At 42.2% G+C, this 24,325-nt stretch overlaps 2 protein-coding genes and 1 long non-coding RNA gene across 6 annotated transcripts in view; 2 read left to right on the top strand and 1 right to left on the bottom strand.

The window, feature by feature from the left end:
• PACC1 (proton activated chloride channel 1) overlaps positions 1–8,015 on the top strand; it is an 80,017-nt gene extending 72,002 nt beyond the window's left edge. For all 4 annotated transcript variants that reach the window (XM_052702151.1, XM_052685954.1, XM_052694112.1 and 1 more), the window contains 3 exons: positions 2,730–2,874; positions 6,096–6,200; positions 7,320–8,015. In XM_052702151.1, coding sequence (XP_052558111.1) covers positions 2,730–2,874; positions 6,096–6,200; positions 7,320–7,481 — 412 coding nt within the window. In that variant the 3' untranslated portion in view covers positions 7,482–8,015. The remainder of the gene's footprint in view (positions 1–2,729; positions 2,875–6,095; positions 6,201–7,319) is intronic.
• A 716-nt stretch (positions 8,016–8,731) lies between these two features.
• Positions 8,732–24,325, bottom strand: part of PPP2R5A (protein phosphatase 2 regulatory subunit B'alpha) — a 40,035-nt gene continuing 24,441 nt past the window's right edge. Inside the window, exons 4-13 of the mRNA XM_052674080.1 lie at positions 21,571–21,663; positions 19,602–19,732; positions 19,353–19,412; positions 18,117–18,225; positions 16,288–16,341; positions 13,588–13,638; positions 12,566–12,685; positions 12,349–12,476; positions 10,531–10,632; positions 8,732–9,899 (exon numbers count right to left, since the gene is read on the bottom strand). Coding sequence (XP_052530040.1) covers positions 9,767–9,899; positions 10,531–10,632; positions 12,349–12,476; positions 12,566–12,685; positions 13,588–13,638; positions 16,288–16,341; positions 18,117–18,225; positions 19,353–19,412; positions 19,602–19,732; positions 21,571–21,663 — 981 coding nt within the window. The 3' untranslated portion in view covers positions 8,732–9,766. The remainder of the gene's footprint in view (positions 9,900–10,530; positions 10,633–12,348; positions 12,477–12,565; positions 12,686–13,587; positions 13,639–16,287; positions 16,342–18,116; positions 18,226–19,352; positions 19,413–19,601; positions 19,733–21,570; positions 21,664–24,325) is intronic.
• On the top strand, positions 10,629–12,631 carry LOC128075611 (uncharacterized). Its single transcript, XR_008204119.1, has 2 exons — positions 10,629–11,227; positions 11,400–12,631. It is a non-coding gene; the product is annotated as an uncharacterized LOC128075611 (long non-coding RNA).

Genomic DNA, 24,325 nt, shown 5'->3' with positions numbered 1-24,325 from the left:
CTTTATATATCAATAACCAGTGAAGGCTGCTGCAAGCATCAGCTGTAAAAATGGCTTCTAGGCTCTTATGCTTTAAGAATTTGTTGAGTGGTGAGGACTCAAGTAAGGTCCAGTTGTTTCTGTCAAGGGTTTTATTTTCTGTAGCTCTCATGTTAAAATTGGATCACCAGCTTGTATTAGACTGGCAGTGTGTGCTAGCTTTGTTTTGGCTTTCACAGAACACTGCTGAATTGTGTGCTATTGTCAGACTGTGAGTTGGAGTAATACTGCCAGTGGATTTTCTTCTTCTGTGTTTTTCTTTCTTCTTTAAGACAGGGGCAGCTGCTGTGTGTACAGCATTAATCAGCGAAAATGAAATAATGAAACCCTTGCGATGTTACAAAAAATGTGTAGCTAAGTATGCAAGTTCCTTTCCTGAACTATCATTAGTGTAATACATGGGTTTGAGTAGCAAATCCTCTGAACATATTGCTGTTGAAACCATTGTTATTTTAGCATGTACAATAACTTACGTAAGATGACGAATACCAGTCAGAACAAGGCAGAGATTATTTAAGGGTCTAAACAGAGCTTCGTGTTCCCTTCTCTGGATTGCTGTGTGCAGAGGAATAAATGGTAACGAAGAAGGGTCAAGGCTTTGATACCACGACATCTGACCCTGTGTTACGTCCCATGTAATGTTGGAGAGTTTCCAGTTCCCCAGCAGAGGGGAACTCAGGCATTATTTGCCCTCTGCTATTACTCGTGCAGAGCTTCTGCGTCTCTGCTCTGTCCTCCCTCCTTTCTGTTGTTCCTGACTCTGTGGCACTGGTGTGGATTATTGGTGCACACAAGGAGATGCCTTTTCAGATCACTTCTCCACAGCTTCTCTTAAGATATCCATCTTTCTTTTTCAAGCCTACAATTACCATTGAAGGCAAAGTATACTATACAAAGTTGCTGCCTGCTTACCATGTAAATTGTGGCTGTAATGTTCAACTCTAAGTCATAACTTCCTGCCTCAATTTTCCATGTTGGTTTGGAAAGCCTTTCTGGGATGCTGTACTGAGTCATGCGTTGGTGACAGGCTGGCAGAGTGCTAAGTATGTATGTTTCTCTGAGTGGCAAAACACCACACTCTTCCTGGCTGTCTGTCCCCAACATGCTGCTGTACCCAAATACTGAGAGGGGAAGAAGCAGTTTGTCACTGGTTGGCATGGCAAGGAGCAGTCAGGCATTGGCCTTTCCTCTCGTGCTTTGCCCACATCTTCACTTTGGGATTGAAGAGCTGTACTGCAGCTTATGTTACAGAGAGATGAAGATATCCTAAATGGCTGAAGCACTCTGGAGTACCTTGACAATTAGCGGAGTATTGTTTTTTCTTTCTGGAAATGCTTCTCCTTTCTGAGTTTGAGCCCTCCACCTGAAGCCCTGAGCTGAAAGCAGTGACTTTGCTAGGCTGTGCCATGCTGTGCTATCATGTGCATGCTGATCTATTCAGCCTGAGCAGTCAGTGTAGTACAGAGCAGCCGTCAGCATGGTAATCTTACCAGCCTGTGCATGTGCTGCCACGTGGACAAGTCATCATTCTTTATAGGAAAAAAAAAAGGAGCAGAGAAAAGTTGGAAAAAGTGTAAATCCACCCAGTGTTGGTACGTGGCAGATCTTCCAGATCAGTCTTGATTTCTTTGCATCTTTCTCCTGGAAGACCAAAGTAGCTTCACCTTCTAGTAGACCTAGACGTGAGCTTCCTCTGCCATATGAACAGAAGTATGCTCTTTCCCTTTACCTCAGAAGGTGGATTTACTCTGGGTCAGAAACGTTTTTCTCTTCCCTTGTCTCAAGGACCAGCATACCATGGCATAGCTCTAAACCTTAAATCTATCTTCAGTAAGAATTTGCAGTCTGTTTTAATGTTTTGTGACTCATAACAGTGGTTTACCTGTTCATTTCAGATGAAACCTTGTGGAAAAGCAGCTGTAGGGAGAGACAGGCTTATTTCATGGAGAGGACATGAAAGTGGCTAAAATCACTGTACCAAGAAGCTCCAAATGAATGGAAGGGTTGATTCAGTGTGTCCTGTGCATTTAATAGAGACAGGATTCTACCCTAGAGCTACCTTGTTACTGCTTGCAGGGTGAGGGATATTGGAAGACTTAAGATGGCAGAAAGTCACAGTTTATCTTATAAAAAGATATAAACCAATCCTGTTACTCCAGGGCTGCAAATATCTGTGGTTGTGTATTGGGAAAATGGCTGTATAGCAGATAGGAGCCCTTATGTTGTTCCTGAATTAATAGGACTACACTAAATGTGAATTGCAAGGCATGTTGTCTCCATTGCAACCAGCTTATTTGCTCCTCAGAAACGGTGTGAAGCCTTGGCCTGAGGTTATTCCTTCCATCACTTGCTTCTTAGCATTGTGGTGAGTTGTTAGCTGGGGTCCTGGCTCTCTTCTTCTCTCTTCCAGTAGTGACACGTGAGCAGAACAAAGCTCCCCCATAAAGCAGCACAGCCTGCAGGGGGAGCAAGGCAGCAGGTAAGTTCTTCTGCCAGTAAGAACGGAGTGTAAGTGCTAATGTTAATCAAAGCTTTCCTGCTAACAGTGTATTAAATATGCTGAATTACAGCAGTTGATATTTCAAAGAAGTTTTAAACACGTTGGAGAGCTTGGGCCTGACGTTCTGCTGCTGCAGTGTCCAAGCACTGCTCTGAGTTTGGTCAGCAAAGTAATGTTCTTTCTCCTTTAGTCCAGAAAAAGCAGAATTCATGAAGGACTGTGAAAGTTCATACTCCAGCTGGAAGTTTTCTGGAGGCTTTCGAACTTGGGTCAAGATGTCCTTGGTGAAAACAAAGGAAGAGGATGGCAGAGAGACTGTGGAATTCAAACAAGAGGTAAGCAAGCAAAGAAAAAAATCCATGAAGATGTTAGGGCATTACGTGATTTAAAACCTGGTTGCTCTCAAAGAGTGCGGGGCTTCTAGTCGAAATTGGCCAACAGAGCAGCATGGAGCAGGCGGCAGTCTGAGCTGGAGGAAGGGGTGGGTGCGTTGGCTGGTTGTTTTGAGTGAAATGCCAGGAGACTGGCTTTTGTTTAATGGTGTCTGCTCTACCCCTTGCTGCTGAGCAGTTGGTCATCTGAACCGTCTCTACAGTTAGAGTTCTTTCAGTTGGAGAAATTCTGTAGAATTGTAGATGTGCTCTGCTGTTGGTATGGAGACACATCTCAGGAAAAGCATCTCCTAACAGGGAGATGAGAAGGCCTTGGTCATTGTCATAAGTGACACCTGTATCCAACGTGTGGGTCTGAAGGGACAGAGCTACCTTAGTTCAAGGTAGAGATTTCCAAAGGAATTATCTAAATAATAATAATGGAAGGAGGTACTGTTTAGGTTACTACAAGGGCTGATGTTAAAATGAAGAAATAAATGTAAGCTGAGTATTGATTATAGCACTCTCATATCTGCTTTTTGTTTGGGATTGGGATTTTTATCTGTTAATTACCCTTAGAAATACAGATAACTTCTTGAAATATCTCAAGATAGAAAATATGCAAGTGGAATATGCAAACTTAGCTAGAAATGAAATAAGTTTGACTGTTCACACTGACAGACAGAAGTGTGTTCTGAGCCATTTCACTTGTGCCTATTGAAGGGAGAGGCCTCAAGGGACAAGCTGTGGCTGTGGGCTGGTAACCTTCAGCTCTGCTGCAGGGGAGTGGGAGAATCCTCAAGTCCTGTGGTGTGGGCCTTAGTCTGAGGAAAGGATATCCCAGTCAGCTGCTGTCGTATAAGCACTGATTACAGTTGTTGGTCCTTTGTCATCTGGAGCTCTGTTCCACTTGCCAGCTGTGGTATTTATGTAGGGTTGGATTTTTTTTTAAGACTTTGCTGTATGTCCACATCTAAAGCATCTCAAAGTAGAAAAGACTGACCCAGAATCAAAGGTGAGCTGTTTGTTACCACGAGCATCCATTGAGTCTGGCAGTTATGGATTTCCCAATCATCTGTGTGGGCTGTTTGGTTTGTTAAAAAAATAATTAAAAAAAAAAGGAAATACGAATTGGTACAAATGTGAATTTCATGTTTCAGTTACCTATTAATAATACAGCAGAGGTTGAATTAGTTCAGGCTAATTGCACTTGCTGTTTGACAGTACAGTTTCTGCTCAAATGGAATAAGGAAGTTCATTGGCCTGTCAGATGTAAAACAGGGAGGCAGCACACCAGAAAGCTGGATACAAATACTGGGTCAAATAGCATAGCCAGTCAGTCTGCTGAGTAATGCAGTAGTCATTGCTCGGTCTTTTCTGCCTTTCCCATTGCTTTTAGTCAGCTTTGTGACCTGGTTTCCCATTGTGCAGTTTTCCTGAATGAGTGTAGCTGAAGTATTGTATGCTGCAATAAGTAAATGAGCTACAGAAGCATTGGGTGAATGTGCAGCAAAGAGGTTTGACTAGAAAACATAAGGCTGTTAAGATTCCAAAGTGCTTGGAATGGGTATACAGTGCTCTGCTTCCTGCTTCTGTTTGCTCACAGCATAACATCAGGGGTGCCTCCCTAGGAGGAGACTGATAGAAAGCTGAAGGTATTGATAAAGAAACTAAGCCGTGGTGGAGAGGTAGGAGGTTGTTCCCCATCCAGTGTCTGCTGAATCCATTCTCGTATCTGTAGCTCCTGGAATGAAGTAACTGTACTGATTCATTACCTCAAGTACAGAATTAACTTCTCCAGGAAGATCACAAGTGCTGCTTTGTGGACACACCAAGGTGTAACCTTTCCTCTGAGGTTTGGAGAAGGGCCAAGTCCTCCCATCACTGCAGTGCAGCTGGTGCCCGGCTCCTGTGTGCTTTGTGCTGTCCTCCAGGGACAGGAGGCTTACAGCAAACTTACTGCTGCTGCATGTGGTTCCCCATATTGCTCCTTCTGGGCTCAGGTGTCTGTATGTGGACATACAGACAAGATGGATGTTTTTCTGAGGCCTGGTGTCTTCATGCTTTCCCAGTTGTCACTCTTTAGCAGTCAGTTCCGTGTGGCTGCAACATCTCTCTGGTACCCTGAGCAGTACGTGTGTCACAGCTGCTGGGAGGTGTCACACAGCTCTGCACCAGGCAGTGATCATTTCAGACAGCAGCTCAGCCAAAGGGCAGTACTGGGAGGTAGGGTTTGATCAGCAGTGTGTAGGCTGCTTTCCCCTTTTCATTCTGCAGTTTCTGGTATCCAGCTTGTTCCACACCTGGTTCTTTAAAAAAAAAAAAAAACAAAACCACCCAGCCTCCCAGCCTATTCCTGCCACCATCGTGTAGTTCTGTGGTAAATAGAAGTCAGCACTCATGAATGACAGCTTGCCCAATGCTCTACTGGCCCCAGTAAATGATTTTGGTGAATGAACTCTCTGCACTTTGAAGGGGGAAAAACTTTATTTTGACAAAGGACAGGGGCATTTCCAAAGCAGGTAGTGAGGCGTGCAGTGGGCTGAAACTGGCCACTGCTGGAGCAGAGTGCTTTCAGTAAGCTGCTTGTGCGGCCATGCTCCAGGTGAAGGCTTTCATCTGCTATCTCTCACTCCTTCTTGAATGTTACCACACCTCCTTCTGCCCTCCTGCAGACAGGAATAAATGAATAAAGCAGTCAGGCCCTGCTTCTGTTTTGCCACTTTGATTTTTTAAAGAGAATATGGACCTGTAAGCACAAGGGGACAAAAGTGATCACTGACACCACGGGTGAATGGAGTGAGACTTCCTGTGCTGGTATATATGGCTAAGAGCTGTGCTGCTGCAGCGTGTGCTGTGGTTGTAGCTCTCTTGTGCTGTGTCAGCAAGCACTGGGGCATCAAGTAGGAACAGTGAAGCACTGCTATATGTCACAGAAGCCTTGGCTGCCAGTCTGAAATGGTACAGTGTTTAATTAGGTGAGAAATAGGAAGTGAATGTGATCGTGAAACAGATGGAGGAAACTGATGTTCTGTATTGTGAAAGCCTGACGTTCCAGGTGGAGGAAGGCTGAACAGCCTGCTCTTTTCACCTTATAAGCCTTTTCTGATGCACTGAAGGCTGGATTGTACGACTGAAGAAAGTCATCTGCACCTTCTTCACCTTTTTCTTTTCTCCCTCCCCAGACTAGTGTGGTTAACTACATTGACAGGAGGACTAAGCTGAGAAGTGACCAGCTGTTTTTTGTGGTGTTTGAATGGAAAGACCCTTTTATACAGACTGTTCAAGATGTAAGTAAACAGCCTTGCATCTTATTTTCTTGCCTCACATGCTCGTGGTGTGTATTTGTGTGCGTGTGTGCCTCAGAGCTTCTGTGTGAACTGAGGGAACAGGAAGAGTGAAGTTAGTTTTGAAATCTCGCTCTGCGGGGTTTGGTTGTTATTTTTATACCTTCAGTAAAAAATAGCCACTGGAGCTCAAGACCAACTGATGTCTTTCCCTGGCTCAGTGACACAGCATCGTCTTTGCAGCTGAGGTGCAGGTAGCTCAGAGAAACCACGCTGTGGTCTGTGTGATGGGCCACCATCATACATGGGATGCCCCCGCCTCCTTCCAGCCGGGAGCGCCCCGTGCTGCGGTGAAGGGTGGTGTTTATTTCCTCTTGCTGATGCTACGGCAGCCTGTGGTGCTGTGTTTGGGCAGATCTATAATAGGGGCAGCCAGGTTGCAAACCTTGTGGCTCAGCATGTGACCCAGAGCCATCGCCTTTGTGCTGTCAGTGTCTGGTACTCCACAGCAAATCTGAAAGCTGTGTTACTTTGTTGCTGCCTAAACCTAAATCTGCTCCCTTCATCTTGAGGTCCTGGAAGTCACCATCATTCCTAGGGGTACAAGAAGAATTGCAAACTGTAAATAAAATTAACTACTCCTAAGCCAAACGTAGTTAAAAACAGAAACTGAGATACTTGCTGTAGTACTAGAAAAGCAGTTGCTGCTGTCAGAATGTAGTTTATCATTACAGTGCGTCTTGTTAAAGCTTTCCAGTAGTTCTGGCTTTGTTTGGTCTTAATGGAAGAGCCTCTTCTGTATGACTGCTAGTTTTTTTACATCTTTAAGCAACGTAGTAAATTGCTAATTTAACAGTATCTAAAAAGTTAAACAACCCTGAAAGTCAGAAGGAATCTAGCAGGCAGTACAGGCAGCTCCTGGCACGTGTGCTTCCTTTCTCACAAAAGGAATGGGATGAAGCCCAGAACAAGGCACAGGTGTGGCACGGGGCCTCAGCTCTTCTTTGCAGTGTGAAGGCATGTGCTGCCGAACTGTTCTGGTAGATACATTGAAATGCTTCTTACTGTACAGGTAGAACATATACGGAGTCAGATGAGAATAATATTTTCAATCTCTTTCAGATAATCACAGCAAATCCTTGGAACACGATCGCCCTTCTCTGCGGTATCTTTTTGGCTCTGTTTAAGGCTGCAGACTTTGCTAAGCTAAGTGTTAAGTGGATGATCAAAATCCGAAAGAGACATCTGAAGAGAAGAAGTCAAGTAATGAACCATATAAGCTGAGACTAAAACTGCCCTGTAAGTATCTGCAACAGAAGGGACAGAGCACAATTGGAATAAGCTTCCACTGGCAATACAGCAAACAGGTATGTTTTCTTCAGGAAAAACACTGCTGGAGGAACAGCCTCATGAACTGACATCTGAACTCCTGAGAAGAGCTTAACTCTAGGAATGCTAGGACAGCTCTAACAAACTCATGCTTTTCTAGTCCAGATTTAACAAGTTTACCTCGGTATGTGGGGGGGGGGAGATTTCACTAATGTAGCAGTTAGATCTTTAAAAACAAACAAACAAAAATGAACTGTTTTGAATGCTCAGAACAGGGGGTGTGAAAGTGCTGCCTGAGCTCTGAACCTGCATCTGCTACCAGAATGCAGTTATTTCTGTGACCATACTTAGTGGAAGGTAGAACCCAAACAACAAAACAGTCCGGCCTCCCCTCTCCAAAGAATGTTAAAACAAAATACACTGGAATTCTACTACATCATTTTTCATTTAAAGTGTATTGACTTGAATATTAAAAATAAAAATAAAATATTGGAGTGAGCTGTCATATCCTTCTCTGAAACTGCCTGCTCTCAGATGCAGCTGGAGTTTTACAGGAGGTCATCCAGACGGGAATATTAATGCAAGATGTTGAAGTTTACTAAATAAGTAGATTTTATTTATGTATTTCTGATCAGTCTAAGTCAAGCAACTTGATAGTTTCAGAGATAGACTTAGGCTGCTGCTCCTCCCTGTTTCTTGCAGTCTTTGCTAAGGTATTAAAGAAGCCTTTCATCAGTCTGCTGCTTAAATGTGATTCTCTGTTATAAAAGAGAATGTGCACTAACGAGCCATGCTGGGGTGGTGGAGTCCTTTTCTTCCTTATAAGTCCCTTGCTGGTCAGATGCCTAACAACTCGGAGCTGTGCTGTCTACAAGGCAGCTGTGCACCACTCAGTGCTGTGTGTTTGCTCTGAAAGGTTTGTTGCAAGGAAGGAAGCATACTGCATCATATTTTGCTGCTTCCATCCTCTGCTAATGGCTTGTTAATGGAGTGGTAAGTGTACTTCCAATTTTTTTTTTCCTTCTAAGGAAGTGTAGTGACTTTCAGGTGATTTCCAGAGCAAAATCGAGGCACTTGCTCAGGTTTAGAAGCCACATTTTAAGTGCCTTGATATTGCCAAGAGTGCTACAGGTTAAGGGTTGTTGGTAAGAGCTGCTCAAACCCTCTGGTCTTCATGAGCACAAAGATGTGATTACAGCACTAAATACAAACATAAAGACTTTATTGAATGCTGCTCAATTCCCCAAAGATCTTTCATTACAAAAGTTTTCCACACAACTGCAATTTAGGAGATTGGAATGGTACTCTGATAAAAGATGTGAAAAATACTTGATCAGGTGACAGACAAGACTTCCATAGTCAACTTTCCACTTTCAAGAAGTGGACTGCATTTTCTTTAAATAAAACAAGGAACTAGTTACTGACAGCCTTTCCTCCTTTCTGAAAGGAAAAATATGCCCCTTTTGGTATTGCTCTTCCATCCCCAAGGTGCTAAAAGTAATGCAGAAATGGCCACAACGGATGGGCAGTGCTATTCTGCAGCCCTCTGTGGGCTGAGCAGGAGCAAATGTTAAGTATGGCCAGGACCAGGAGGCAGTGAGAAGAGTGTAGAGGTACTCACTGCATGTAAGCAAGCATGTGGGCCATCCTGCCCTGTTCAAGCTGACCCTCTGTCCCTGTATGTCTCACACTAAGTGACCTTATACAAAAATCTAAATGTGAATTCAGTCAGGAATTCAAGACCATCTGAGAGCTCCTTCCAGCGCTGAGGGACACACGCTGCGTGTCTCACGCTACTGGGAACGGACCGTGGTTTTATTTGAGAAAATACAGCACTGCTAGAAGCCTTCTCTATCATCTTCACCAAGGTATGCAGCGATGTGAAAAGCACATATAAAACAAGGAAAAAATGTACATAGCAAACTATACCACCTATGTGCAACACAATCAAAAATTCAAGTCATAATTCTCACCACTCCCGTAATTATTTCACTCATTAAGGATGATAATTCAGTTCTATGAAACGCTGGAAGTGACAGGATATCGATAGACAAATTTACAATATGCTGTGGTACTGACATCACTTAAATGCTGTATTTAAATTCAAATCTTTTCATTTACACTTAGCCAGAGAAAAGTTGGCTGTTCCTACTGTACTGATGAGGTTTATTTTGCAAATTTTTACATATTTCAAAAGGGTACAAAAAAGTATGTTTGTCGAGTGGAGGTTGTCATTTCTTTTATTTGGCACTTGTATCGTGTGCATTGAGCACATTGTGAGTGCTGTTCTGCTTCTCTGCCATAGCCTTCTTCAGCTTTAGCTCCTCTAGCTTTCTCCACAGCTCTTCACGTTCCAATTCTTTCTTTTTCTCTCTGTGGAAAAGAGTGAAGTATCAATTTCAGATCCGTCTTTAAAAGAGCAGGTACCCAAACAACTGTGGTCTACACCTAGCAATCCGCAGCTTAAGGTTTTTTCTCCAAAGGTATCTTCAGAGGCATTCCATTTCCTCTATTAAAAGGTAAGCACGCAAGTTAGTGAAGAGCAGTAAGACAGTGACTGTGCCCTGACAGGAGTCTGTCAGATGATTGCTGCATTGTGCTTTTGCAGAGATGACTGCGGTTCGGAAAAAGGAAAGATGCTGAGCGCTTTGGGGAAGCACAGCTGCTGAAGGAGCCTTAGCGTGCACATCCAGCTAGCACAGCTCCAGCAGCACTGCTGGCTGGCTGGGGGGATAACAGAGGCGTTTGAGCAGTGAGGTATTTTCCAGCCAAGCTTCTTTCTCCAGCCAACAGCCCTTGAAGCAGAGCCAGCACCAGGCGGCCCCTGTAGCACCTGAGCCCACTTCTCCCCCCAACAGGTGCCTCCTGCTGCAGTGCCAGCCACAGCAGCAGTATCCACTGTGTGCTTCTACAGACCCTGCAGCCACAGCAGTTAAGTGCTAGATTTCAGCTAGGTACGGACTCAACATCACCATCCATTTGGACAAACAAACAAACCCATTACCTTTGCCTTTCTGCTTTATATGAGCTGGTAAGCTCATCAAAAAGCTTGCCGTTCATTTCCATCAGTGTTTTCAGCACGTTGTATACCAGTGCCACGATGGTTCTAGAACAGAAGGAGCACAACCGTTAGAATTAACACAACCTTCAGTAAGCAACTTTTGGTTTCCTTTTTGGACCCTAAACTTTGCATTTAAGGTGCTACTGTAAAGCCCAGTTTTTGAAAGAAAATCTTGTACAGTAGTCCCTCCACAAACAAATGAATATTTAACTTTAAACTCCCAACTCCAGTCAACACATACAAGATATAACTCTTGGTACTGTGATGGTACTGTAAAGCCTTTCAGTTATGTTAGTATTTAATAAACTGAATTCTAGCAAGGATTTTTAAGTATTTGAGCAATGAAATAGGAGAGTCCTAAAGGATAAAACTTCTGGTGATAGGCACAAATTTGGCAGTTAATTCAAGAAAGGGAATAGCTCAAGCAGTACTGCTGTGTCTAAGGTAAACTGCAAATCTTGACAGCCACAGATTATTTTCCTTTTTGACTCTATTTGTGAAGATACTCTCATGTCATAAAGTTATCTTAATAATGTTTATCTCCTTTCAGCCCACTCTGAATTATTACACACACACCTGCAGAAATTGCAGTAAACATGAACAAGGTGCCTATCTTTCAGCTTATCACTAATCAAAAAAGGTAAGCTGTAAGGTAAGCTGTCTCCCCCTTGTTCCCCTCGCTACTGGAGACCTTCACACAGCAGTAAGGTGTGTAAGGCCATAGAGCAGGAGTGCCATGCTCTCACCAGCTTGAAAAATGAGGAAAAGAATAATTTAAGGAAGTAACCAAAGGACCACGTTTGCCTTTTCAGTGCACTCCGTTCACTGTGGCACCTTTGAGATCTCTCTCCTGCTGACCGGAGGCCTCACACTGACCCAAAATGCAGAGTGGCCCTGGCTTGTCCACCACTGAACGCTGGCTGTCTCGTGGTTTGAAGACAAAAGCCTACTTAGGTTATTGGTTTTCTGAGAGGAAAAGCCTCATCCTAAGTGAATAATTAAGACTACACTAGACAGGTAGATGGATATAAATAAGCTTCTTTGTCTTTCAAATCAGATTAAAACCACAGGGCTGTACTTGCTTCCTGAACTTCCTGCTTTTCAAAGTATACAATTAACTTGTGTCTTCTGTGCCCTTCCTAAAGTAAAGAGCACCTTCTGTCTGCAGCTAGAGGAAGAGGGACACCATTCGGATTTGCTGAGGCCTGCAGGCAATACTAAGGCTCCAAGAATCAGGTCTCCTGTGGTTAGACTCAGGCTCAGCTGGTAGGTTTGCACCACCTGGAGACATGCAGAGTAGCTTCAGTCTCTATGGGCCCTTAACAGGTGTCTGATCTGCTCAGACTGCAGAAGGCTCCTGCCTACCTGGGTTTCTGCCTGTAAAAACTTTCTATGTTCACTGACTCAGTTTCGGGTGCTGAGCACAGCCAAATTTGGCATTTTAAAAAATATTTCAGTGTCATTACCTTGTCCTGCAAACATAGGAAAAAACAACTAAGGAAATTAAATAACCAGCACCTAAGATCAAATGTCATTAGAACACTGCAACTGCCATCCAGTTCCCTCATTTTTTGAGTAAATTCCAGTTTTCCATCATAATGCAGAACAATGAAAGCACGATATTGCTGAAAATGATGTCCATTTCAGCAGATTTCATCTGAGTTAAAATGAAGACGTATTTACAAGGTTGTGAGCTCAACTGGAAATAGCAGGCTTAATGCAACGCACTCCCGGTACCGCAGGTACTTAAACGTTACTTACGGGTTCCAGTGTTCTTTGGAGATCTTGTATAAACTACCAAACATAATTGGTAGAATTTTATCAATGTTCTCCTCAATCAGACTAAGAATATATTCATTATTCCAAAAGTACAAAGCTCTTTCTGCAACCTGAAATGCAAAGGTTAGGAGTCAGCAACCAGAAAACAAATTACTGCAGGTGATTTTTGATGGGTTTTTGTTTTGTAATTTTTTTTTACCTGAAAATGTGAACTTGACACACACTTGGAAATTTGCTTAAATAAAGGCTCTTCTATTTTTTTGAATTGTGTCGGCTCTATTACATCTAAGATTTCTTCAATTTCACCTAAAAACATTACCTGTTGTATAAAAGAGATACATCAACAAGTATGAGAACGTTTTATATTGACAGTGTGAACAGAAACAAAAGGTGGCTTAAACACGAGAACGTGCACAGAGCAGTGCATGTCAATGCAGAGCCTCGGGCTCCTCCGTGGTGTGACTGCTCTGGCACCTGCATGAGCTGCTTCTGCAGAAAGTTTTTCTTTACAGTTTAAAAAAAAAAAAGCTGCAACATTTTACTTCCACGGTATCTGCAGAGGTTACCTTTGAGATCTGCAGACTAGCTGCTCCATGGCCAGCAGTTAATAGTTTTAACCAAGAGCCAGCAGGACAGCAGGCGGGTGGCATGGAAAAATTCACTGCCAAACAACTGAACGGACAGCAGCTCTGAAGGGCTGCAATGTCAGGCAGCCACAGAGGTGAGCTGGGGGGGTATAAGTACAACTCTGACTGTGCTCATTTGGATTACAGAGAAGAAAAGCCAGCCAGAAAAAAACAGTTTCCCCAGGCCAGTAAGAGTTGTTTTCATCCTGTGGAAAACATGTACAGACACTTCACCAGAGTTCTATTCAGCATCTCAGTGGCTGTGTCTGGGCTGTGGTACAGATGACTGCCTCCAACACTGTGTGACCACACCACAGTGCTTCTCACCTCCCAGACTTTTTCTCTACACAGTATCTTGATTAGAATGAACCTCTAGCACAGTTTTAACATCACAAGTGACAACCACAGTGACAACTGGCATGCCAAAAAACTGCACTGAGTAGCACGACAAAGATGAACACTCTTTATAAAGTTTCAAGAGCTGCAAGTTTATTGCAAGATCTCTTGAGAAGCGCAGCAGAGATGCAGAGCACAACCCTGCCTTGCAGTTTGCAGCACAGCAGACAAGAAGCAGAAGAGAGAAGACAAAACCAACCTCTTTCTGACTGCAAGTTTTGGGCCAAAATTTGAGCAGTCCTCTGATTACCTGTATGAGAAACACAAGTTAAACCAGAGCACGTTTCTGTTACATATTTGATAAGATGGAGGAGAAGAAAAACAAGGCAGTTTCTCCCTCTCCAGCGCATCAATAACAGCTGAATAAGGCTAAAAGCAATTGCATGAAAACAAATACTTTGCTCATTTAAATATTTATCTTGCTTTGGTTATCCACTCCCACCGCGCTATGTACACTAACTGGTAGCACGTTGATATCATCAAAGCATCCCAAAATGAAGCTCATTTCCCCGTGGGCAGTTTGCAGTACTTCTCCTTGTTCCCTCGTGACCCATGCACCGCACAGCACCGCACCTGGGGCATTTTGCAAGCCAAGAGAAAGCAGTGCACAGACGGCACAAATGGCAAACAGAGGAGGCCTGGCCTCCACCACACCCTTTTTTCTTCTGTGATTTGAAGTGTCAAAGGCTGGAAACTAGAAATGATGAGAACTTACAAAGAGAATGGTTTCCAGTGTAGATACTGAAATACATCTCATGTAAGACTGGAAAAAACCCTTGGGAAATGTAATTGGAAAGCACAGCCCCTAAGAGGGGCAGGAGAGGAGGGAAACCACCACCAAAAAGAGCAGCAGCCATTCCCCAGAACAGACACCGGGACCAGCGCCAACCTGCAGAACTGACGCTGCCTGTAGAAAGCCCAAACTGCGCCTTTCACACACACAACCTTCAAGCACTGTGAAATTTCATTCTGAGGAAAGACCTCAGCTTTTATGGTATAGCAGCACCTAACAGATCGTACCCAACTGTAGAAGTTAGCCTACCACGTGAATGCCTTCCATATTGCAATTTTCCCATGTTTTTTTGCTCCAATCTTCCCTGTTTGGTTCACAGCTGTGTGCACTGTCACAGGTGACGTGCTGGCAGTAAGGTAACGTGTTTGGTGCTCACCAAATTTTATCCTGGGATACACAAACTAGAAGACTGGCTGTCACTTCAGGTGAAACTCAGCAAATGAGGACTTCATACTTTACATTTTTAAAGAACAAGTCAGAACATGGACAGTCTGCCAGCACCTTCCCTTCCCCAAACAACACCAGAAAGCCAAAAGATTTTCAGATAGGTTCTAGTAGCTTATCTGTGGAAGATGTACCTAACATATATCTCTGTAACCTGGAGCAAGAATATACTGATATTGGAGGCACAGATCTGGTCAGCTCAACAGTCCCGTTTCCAGCAGTGGGCAATGAGTGCTGAATAGACTTCACTACATGGACTCACGTTCTCAACTTGACAAAGCAGCAATGTTCCTACTAGAAAGTGCAAGCCTCTACAAAATACCTCCTGCTTGCTCTTTAGAGTTTGAGTTTCCAGCTTGACCACACTCTTACACTGAGAAGCTCATACATGCACATGTAAGGTCAAAGCCTTTTTTTCAAGAACTGCACAAATGTAGACGTGAAGTCGTACTGTTCTCACAGCACAAAATACACACGGTTAACATTCCTCCCAGGGCTACAAGGTTCCTATAAAGCTGACTTACACCAGCAGGCACCTGCTAGACAACTTCTGTACAAGGGCTGCACATTCAGCCTGATTCTCATGAAAGGAAATTCCATCCATGTAAAGGCTGTGGCACTCAGCAGGGTTAGGTAATGAGCTCCTGTCAGCTCTGCAAACATCAAGACCGACCTAAGGCAGACTACCATAGCTACACGAGCTCGGAACACACGTCCTCTGCATTGACCCCGAGAGACAATTCCTGCCAGAAAAATAACAGGGAGGTACTCATGAAGCCTTCTGATGGACTTCTTAAAGTACTACTTCACCTACAGCCAAACAGAAATCCGTACGCTATTTCTGTTATCAGTTGCTCTATTGAGTTTTGACATTTACATTTCGAGCACTTCACGTTTCTTACATCTTCACTTACTACCATATATTAACTTTTACTCTTCCTTTATAAAGGCAGTTTTACTGTAAGTTTACATTAATAGCCAAAGTATTTAAATTTCCAACATCTCCTTAATGGGAGGATTTCCAATTGCTGACCAAACTGTTGCAGCGCCGCTCTGTCTCCCCAGGAGCTGCAGCAGTGCCTGCACTCTGTACAGGCACAGCCAGACTGCCTGCAGGAAGCACTGCCATTCCCTTTGGGGCTGGGCAGGCTGTGTGTGCCGCAGGAGATGCAGTCTGGCAGAAGCCACTGATGCCCAAAGCACCTCTCCTGCAGCTGCCAAGAGCTGTCCCAGGAACCAAAAAGACAAACGTCACATTTGGAATGTCAGCGTCCTTTCTGTCTAAATAAAGTGTAGTTACTCTTTCTCACTTCCATTTTGGGACAGTGTATTGCCTTGAAATATTTCTGATTTATGCTAGGCACGAGCCATCACACCACTATTACTGAAATTTCAGCTCTTAGCAGGAAGGAACTCGCGTTTTCATATGAGGTGATTTATGTGATCTCAGCTGCTCAAACTGTTATTTCATCTTGGATGCACGCTAAGAGATAACTGCACTTTCAAACTCAGGACTTTCTCCTACTCTTTTTTCCCCCTTAAATAACACCTATGGATCATAATCAAGATACCAGATAGCACTACTCTGCAATTCCCGTGAACTGCACTGAAATACCAAGTTGAAATTAAAGCCAGAAAAACATGCAACTGAAAAACACTTACAGGCTCTGTTAAAGTTGTATCTTTCTCCAGGAACTGTACAACACAATAGGCGAGCTAGAATATAATCACAGAATTATTTAAACAGACACTGGTTAGACACTGCAGCATAACTAAGTAGCACAGCTTATAATGAGAGCACTTCTGAGCACGAAGAAAGAAAATGAGAAAGGATAAAACCCCAAACACTGTGTTCTCACCCACCTCAGTGATCGCTGCCCAAGGGCCTGAGGAGTGATCCTGTACGTTCTATATTCACTTATTTACATACTGTTTAGTTACTCAGCACACAGTTAAGTGACAAAACAGCCGTGGCTCCGCCATGTTCAGAAGCCACGCGATGACAGTTACAGTTCTAAATTCCATGCAGACTGATTTTGAGGAATCATAGCATGCTTCATCTCACAATATGACTCAGACACATTATTCCTGTGCATTACATGTGCACTGCCAAACCTGAACTCAAGAATTACCTTTTTTTTTTAATCTGTTATCCTAAAACAGGTCATTACCACAAGCCTAACGTACTGCTGCTACACCTAAGGATAAAGATATGCGTGTGTGTTGTGTTTGTGTGTGTATTCAAAAAACAGTCTGGCACACAGACTTCATAAATTCCCATTAAGGCATTACTGTGTCATTTATCCACTGTTCAAAGACACAGAGGCTCAAATTCAAGCCAGCTTTAAGTCTTCATCTTTTAAGGTCAGGCTCCTTGTGCTGCAGAAGCAGAGCGATGGGACTGCTCCCTCATTTCCAAGTGCTGTTTTGGAACATAGCTCTAGTGCTTTGTGACAGAACAGGCAAGTAGCCTGCTCAACAAACCAAATGCTGCTTCTCAGTATCCAGTACAGCTGAGTTTAGAGCATGCTTTCAGGTACCAATGGATGTGATTAAACATATCAGAGAAGAAAGGCAGCTTGCTGCACTGATCTATCTAGAATACTCTTGGCATGTGATAGGTTCCTTTATTTCACATGGCAGCCTATCGCACAGCAATAAACCACAAAGACAAGTGATCTAATTAATTCCTACTTCTCAAATACAGTTTTAACTGAGCTCTCAATCCTGTGTGTAGTCTATATAGTCATAATGATTTTGCTTTAATTAGAAACTCATTTCCTTGTTTTGTCTATAAAGGAACTCTATTAGCTGGCGGACTAAGTTAACAAAGCTATTTTTTAATTAGCCAAGCTGAATTACTTGTAAGTTCACATCAAATGTATTCAATGCTCAAGTGCCATATGTCTGGCTATAATGCACATTATTCCTCCAGTAAGACGAACGGCCGCGCTAAGCATAAGAATGGAAGTCAAATGAATAACTGCTGCATTCTGACAGCATGTCATGGATCTACATAATTTCTAGCTGAGCCAGAGAGCTATTACGTGTTTCTGCCATTTCTACCCAGTGCCCTTCCCCCTCTCACAATCACTGGAAGGTTTTAGAAATAAAGAAGCACATCTGAAATAAGCACCCAGCCATACTCGGGGTTCCTTGATACACAGCACGTAGGTTACATTAAGAAAGCGAGAAGAGAACACAGCAAGGCCTGGGATTAAATAAAGCTTGGAGTGTGACAGAAGGCCAAACCAAAAAGCTTCCCACTTCAGCTGATGCGAGTTCAAATCACTGTTACATCCCTTCACTTTTAATACACACTAAGCATTATCTCAAAATTAACATTTACCAACAAGATCTGCAGGGTCTTAAAAAGTATGTTTACAAATACCTCAAAACGTTGACATTGTAACAACCAGCTTCAAACTTTCATTAGCTTCAAATGCAAATACAAAGAAAACCACTACTCTTAAAAATAGGTGAGAGCTTACCTGTGCGTGAAACAAAGCTAATCCCTTTGCAGTATGCATGGGAATCAGAACTTTCATAAGGAACTGTTTGTGCTCCGCTTTCAGTGGCAGTGCAAAACCATTGATAATACTGAAAACGTGAACAAGCAGGATTTATTTTTATTAAAAAATCAAAACAAAAGATTTTCCAGCAAGAAGTAAAGAACTCCTGTACATTCAGCAGACATTCAATTTCTGATTCCATTTCTAACCCTGGTAATTACAAAGCCATAAAATAACTTCATATATGCACAGCCTCTACAGGTTTGGCATCTAGGCAGGCACAGGAGAGAAGCAGAGTGGAAGCCCACTAACACTCACGAGAGGACTTTCACCATCACCTCCTCTAGGTAAAATAATCTAAAGTTGCTGGGTAATGATAAAGCTCATAGACATCAGAAAGCTGATCCATTTCATGCAGAATCACTTAAACACAGCTTGCAGAGGAACAAAAGAGATGGCATATAATTTTTAAATTATTACAACAGTGCAGTTCGAAACTGTTTTGAGTCTTCCCCCTAAAAGTAAAGCTTCCAAGTGGTCACTGATTCAACAACCTTGTCCTAAGAGCCAGCCATAGAACAAATGACAGCCTCTCAGGAAGACCTTAGGTTTTGTTTCCTACATTTCAGATAAATCTGAGCAAATGGAAACCCGTTCACTTAGTTTTCATGATTGATTCCATGATACTTGACAATCTGTTCACCCACTTGTGTTTATAGTTTTCTACCATGAAATGTATCTGTGTCAGTTTTGGAAAATTATTAAAAGATACCACAAACGGCTTTCAAAGTGAAAATTAAATTACTGAATTAGTGACAAAAATGGTAATGAAGATACTTTCGAGGCTCTTCTGAACACACTTTAAACAAAGTCAGCCTGCTGAAGGTTAAAGCATTGTATTCAACTTGAGAGCTGAAGTTAACATTCATTTTCCAAAGCAGAGAATCAGCACTCTATTGGATACATTCCTCAACAAGCAAGGACTCCTGAGAAATATTTTGCCTGTCATCCTTAAAACACACATTGAAAAAGAAGGATTTAGACTCCATATCCTAATTAGATATTCACATGGTAACCCAGACTGTATTCAATTATATCAGTGGCTGCACTTCATCACTCGTTACTGTCATACTCTCCCCATTCCCAAAGCAGCGAAACTGAAGCAAGCACTGCCCACAATAACATTTTGCATCTTTTCTGTCCCCTCAATCTTACCTTCCTAATATCTCAAGAAGTTCAGCAACACCGTTGAAGTGCTCTGTTTCATATATAAACCTATTAAGAAAAAAGACAAAAACGGAAGCAGGTTCCAAATAAATAACCTTTAGTTAGTTTTAGGCATTTGAAAGGTAATCACGGATCAAACCCAGCTCTTTCAGTGCAAGAACAAATCTCTGCAGTCTCAGACTAGGAAGGGGAAAGAGCATAGTGCTCAACCCGGACAGACAATCAGACAGAGCATACCTGAGGAAAATGTTATTGATCTGTTTCCTGATGAATGCTCTTAAACCAAGGAATTTGCCATAAATTCGATGAAGAACTGTCTTTAGGAAATCACGTTCTCGTGGGTCCTCACTGTCAAAGAGCTCCAGTAACTTCAAAAATTAAATTGAAATTTATTACTTTCGGAAGACTTACATTTTGTCAGGCTCCTAATCGATTTGAGCTTGATCGTTAACTTACAAAGTCTGCATTAGAAAGAACAGAATCGGTCTGACTTAATGTTTTATTTGGATATCCAATGTTATTTTCAAAACTAGATTTCAAATAAAGCTGATTTAAGTACACCCAACAGTTTCATTTCCTTCTGTATCAAAAAGTCTGCATACAGCAGACATCAACAAAGCCATTGCAACCACTACCCTATCAAAATAACAATGACATTCTAAGAACGATATTATCAAATTCGGGGTAAGTGGTTTTCACTCGGTCTTCAAGAAATTAGAATGAAGCAAATTTGTGTCATACATTTATGATTTCTTAATTAAGATCTTGTTCTCCCGATTTCAATACACTGCTCATGCCTTCAAGGTTAAACACAAGCATAATCCTCTGCAGAATCATTTTGTAAGACAAGTCTATGATAAGAATCATGCATATTTCCTCAGGGGACAGAGAGGGAGACAGATGTTTAACAGAATGCAAATGCATTAAAAATGAGCTGGGGAAGGGAGGGAAATCAGCAAGTACAAGTTTCTTCATTTCTGTCTGACTCTAATGGTAGCATTTCCCCCACCCGGTTTGGTTTTGTTAATACCTTCTTCCTCCCCACAGTAACTTAGCTCCAGCAATCACTACAGCCTCCTGCGTGGTCCAGATCTGCAAGCTCACAAACATCTACACCAAGCAGCAGCAGGGCCTGGGAACTGCTGTATGAGAGCTTTGCTCATTTCATGTCTATATTCAGAAGGAGTTTCTCAGGGTCACTACTGCATTTTCTCCCCACAAAGAGCATGGTGTGCTTTGCACCATCTTTATTATACTCTAGAGAAAGACCTTGTGAAACATCAGGAGCTGAAATACTGCAACATAGCTCTTAAAAACTGTTGGCCAGTCAGTGAATTGGACAGGCATGGCCAATAGTTCCACAGCAGCTTCAGGTTTGAATTCTGTATGAAAGTCAAACAAAATAGAGAAGGCAAGACAAGAAGGGTAAGCCCAGAGAAGCAGGCTCGTAAACAGTCACTGAAGGCAGCAAGTGGAAGCATTCATCTATGTTTTCACTTCTCACTGCTGTACTGTGGCAGCCTATTCACGCTCAAGCTTTGAAAAACGAGCATTTGGGCATGGTAAAAATCCAGTGAAGTAATGTTGGACGAGAACTGTTACCATATCATACAGCCTAATGCCTTGACAAGTGAGGTGTGATGTCCTACTTCACTTTTCTTCATAGAAACTTTGTATGATGAAACAACTTTGCACTATTTTCTCATGAGCTTTCTCATTTAATTTTCCTTCTGCATATAAGACACCACAATATGAGAATGACACCATCCAGTAATAACTCAGCACATGCTGGAACACATTTCATGCACATTAAGTTACTTATTCATAGGAAAAACAATTTTGCTGTAAGATTTCCCATCGTAAATCTCTATGAAGAAAGCAAACATCAAAGCAGTGTAACAGTGTCATTGGCACGCTGTTGAATTGACTGGAGGTAAGTTACATTGAAAACACAGCTTGTATTAACAAAAAATAAAACTCCTGCACTGCAAAGCAAAGAGGCTAATATCTGAAAACAAAGTGTTTCTGAAGCTGCTAATTACTAATTATTCCCCGTGCAGCAGGCATTGCTTGGCAGAGATCACTGTTGAAACGACTAGAACTGAACCCTTTGTCAAAGCAAAAGCTTTAGTATCTCCTCAGAACAACCACCAGTTAAGCCTGAGAGGCAATCTTTAACCCTGAGGTAGGAAACCTGTCTACTTACCTGCTGTACAAATTTCTGGTCAATGAATCTCTTTGCAATGCTAGGCTGAAAATCCGGGCTTTCCAAAAATCTTAGGAAAAATTCATACACCAACTACAAACATCAAAGTGAAAATTTTGAACAAGTTAATCAGTACATCATCCTATGGATCTTATCCCCCACCTCAGTCAGTGGGACTATTCACATAACTAACATTTACAAATGAAAACCATCATGGCCTCTAGCAATTTACTGTAAGCACCAAGAGCATTTTAATTCCCAGAAGATTCTAAGCTTAACAAATAAATAGCTGAAAATACCACTCTACAACAAAAATAACGTACAAGTATTACACAAATTCACATTTCCTGCCACATTAAGAACGCGTTATGTAGAAATAAGTTACCAAACACTTATCAGCACTGAGAGTGAAATTAAGTGCTCTATCAGTATTTAATTCCCTAAAAACAAATTCAGAAATATTTGCTAAGTGCTCCTGAAGTCAGGTTTCAGATTTAAGCTCCAAAAATGGAGCTTACAGCTCCAAAAATGGTCATAACTGGAAAAGCTGAAGGAATACATACAAACTTTAATGCTTGGCACAGCATTACATTTCTCTACTCTGGGTGTTCCATTCAAACAGTAAGACCTTCTGCAGATTTACCTTCAATATCCTGTATATTTTGTTGTATATTCTTTCTATTGACTTCAAGTCCCCATTCACTATGATGCCGTAAGGCCCACAGACAGAGAAGAGATGGAGGCAGCAAGGGCCTGAGGCAGCAGAGCAAGGCACAAAAATGGCAGAGCACAAGTCCCATACTATCGGATCCATCACAAGTCCAAGACAAACAACCGCGTGTATCCGTAACAGTGGCAGGTGGGGGAGGACACAAGCAACCTTCTGATTAATAAAATACACCTCAGGCATCTCTTAAGCAAGGCAGAACTGAGAGGAAAGATGTCTTTAGATTAGCTGCATTCAGGGCTTCTCATGTTTTCAATGCCTATTTCTCAGCTCGGGAATCACTGAATAGTAAGCAGTAATATTAACGTGCGCTTCAGATAAATACAAACGTACTTCCTGGACTGAGGAATAAAACCTACAGAGGTAACATATACAGGCATGTATTTCAACAGCTGCCACTAGGAAGAGTTACTAAACCACGGCTACTCATCTCTTTCAAGCTAGAGATTAGATAAATGTTTCAGTGGTTTGTAATGAAATGGGAAGCACGACTGGAGGGAGGTTAACAGAGTATCATGGGAATACATGCTGGAATTAAACTTCATTAAGCACTGAATTTGTATATTATATATTTCTATCAGCAAACACAACAAGAATAGTTATATGAAAGCTGCTGGAATGAAGCCACAATATTGGAAGCTATTGCCTGATTTAAAAAAATAATAAAGAACATCAGGTTATCAGTAAGAAAGGGCCAAGACTGACACAGAATGAAACTAAATGACTGCGAAGTCAGTTACAGAGAAAAGAAAAAGCCCTACCAAGAACATGCAAGCTTTGAAGGTGAGAAAAGGAGGACTGGATACTGGTTCTGAGTGCTAGGATGACAAAGTTCCCCAGCTACACAGCAAAGCCACAGCAATGACAAACAAAATCCTGGGATTCTCCAGTAAAATAGTAACAGAACAGTGAGAGATGTGCAGTACCCTACACATGCTGGAGAAAACATATTCAGATCTGAAAGGATACAGCAGAACAGCCAAGGGCCAGAGTACCAATTGTTATGAGCCAAGACTAAATAGGTCTGTTTTGTTTACCCTAAAGGAAGGCAGGGAGGGAGGACAATTATGGCTTCTTTCCATAAATAGATATGGGAACTGGGATAAACATCCAGCAGAAGAACGAGGCTGAAGCATAATGCCCTAGCAGCGTCACAGACTAAACCAATACTGATGCCAGATTCTCAATATCTGATGACGTGGCACATCTCATTTCCAGTACAGAGAAGATCAATCAGTTACCATGTGAATGCTCTGTATAATCCAGGCAACTCCAGAACCACCACTGTTGCTACTGTTCTTAAAGAGAGAAGCTTCTAGAAAAACAAACATTTCATGCTAAAAAATCCACATACAGCTACAGAAGCCACACTTAAAAATGCACAGATAGTAAAAGGTAGCAAGAAACCTTGGGATTCCTTGGGAAATTTAGGAAACTTTATCCATGGTGTCCCAAGCTGTAATGGCCATTTCTGAATCACTCAGCCTCTTACTTCTCCCCTACACTGTGTTTGAAAACAGAAGCACAGTCCTAAGTAACAGCAAGGGGAACAAGGATGGTTCTAAACACAGCCACTAGCTATCTTAACCTTGGCAAAAAAAAACACCAAACCAACCAAATAAACAGTCAGGTATTCCTTCCTGAGCACAACTGAAGTGTTACCATTAGGAATACTAAATCATGGGGAGAATTGTTGGCTTTGGTAGCTTCAATTCTCAAAATCAGTCTGTTTGGGTAAAAGAGTTACGGCAAGTAACTCCTACTATGTTTTGGTGATTCACAGTTCATTATTGCAGAGACCACTAGGATACTACTGCTTTGAGCTAACAATTCCACCATCTACCCACAGCTCATTACGCCCAGAAACACAGGGTGGTTCTAATGCCAGTTGCTCAATCTAGTCTGGTTGCTAGAAACCACCTTGAGTGTAACTTTAAAGCTATGTCTTTCAAGTGACTCTAGTTACTGAAGGTCTACAGTCTTTTGTAGTGGCTACACATGTTGCTGGTAACTTACTGAGCTATTACC

Source organism: Tympanuchus pallidicinctus, unplaced genomic scaffold (genome assembly GCF_026119805.1).
Source record: "Tympanuchus pallidicinctus isolate F22 unplaced genomic scaffold, pur_lepc_1.0 scaffold1, whole genome shotgun sequence".
NCBI classification, from domain to species: Eukaryota; Metazoa; Chordata; class Aves; order Galliformes; family Phasianidae; genus Tympanuchus; species Tympanuchus pallidicinctus.
Note: the sequence above shows the minus strand (reverse complement) of the source record. Positions and strands in the feature narration are given on the sequence as shown.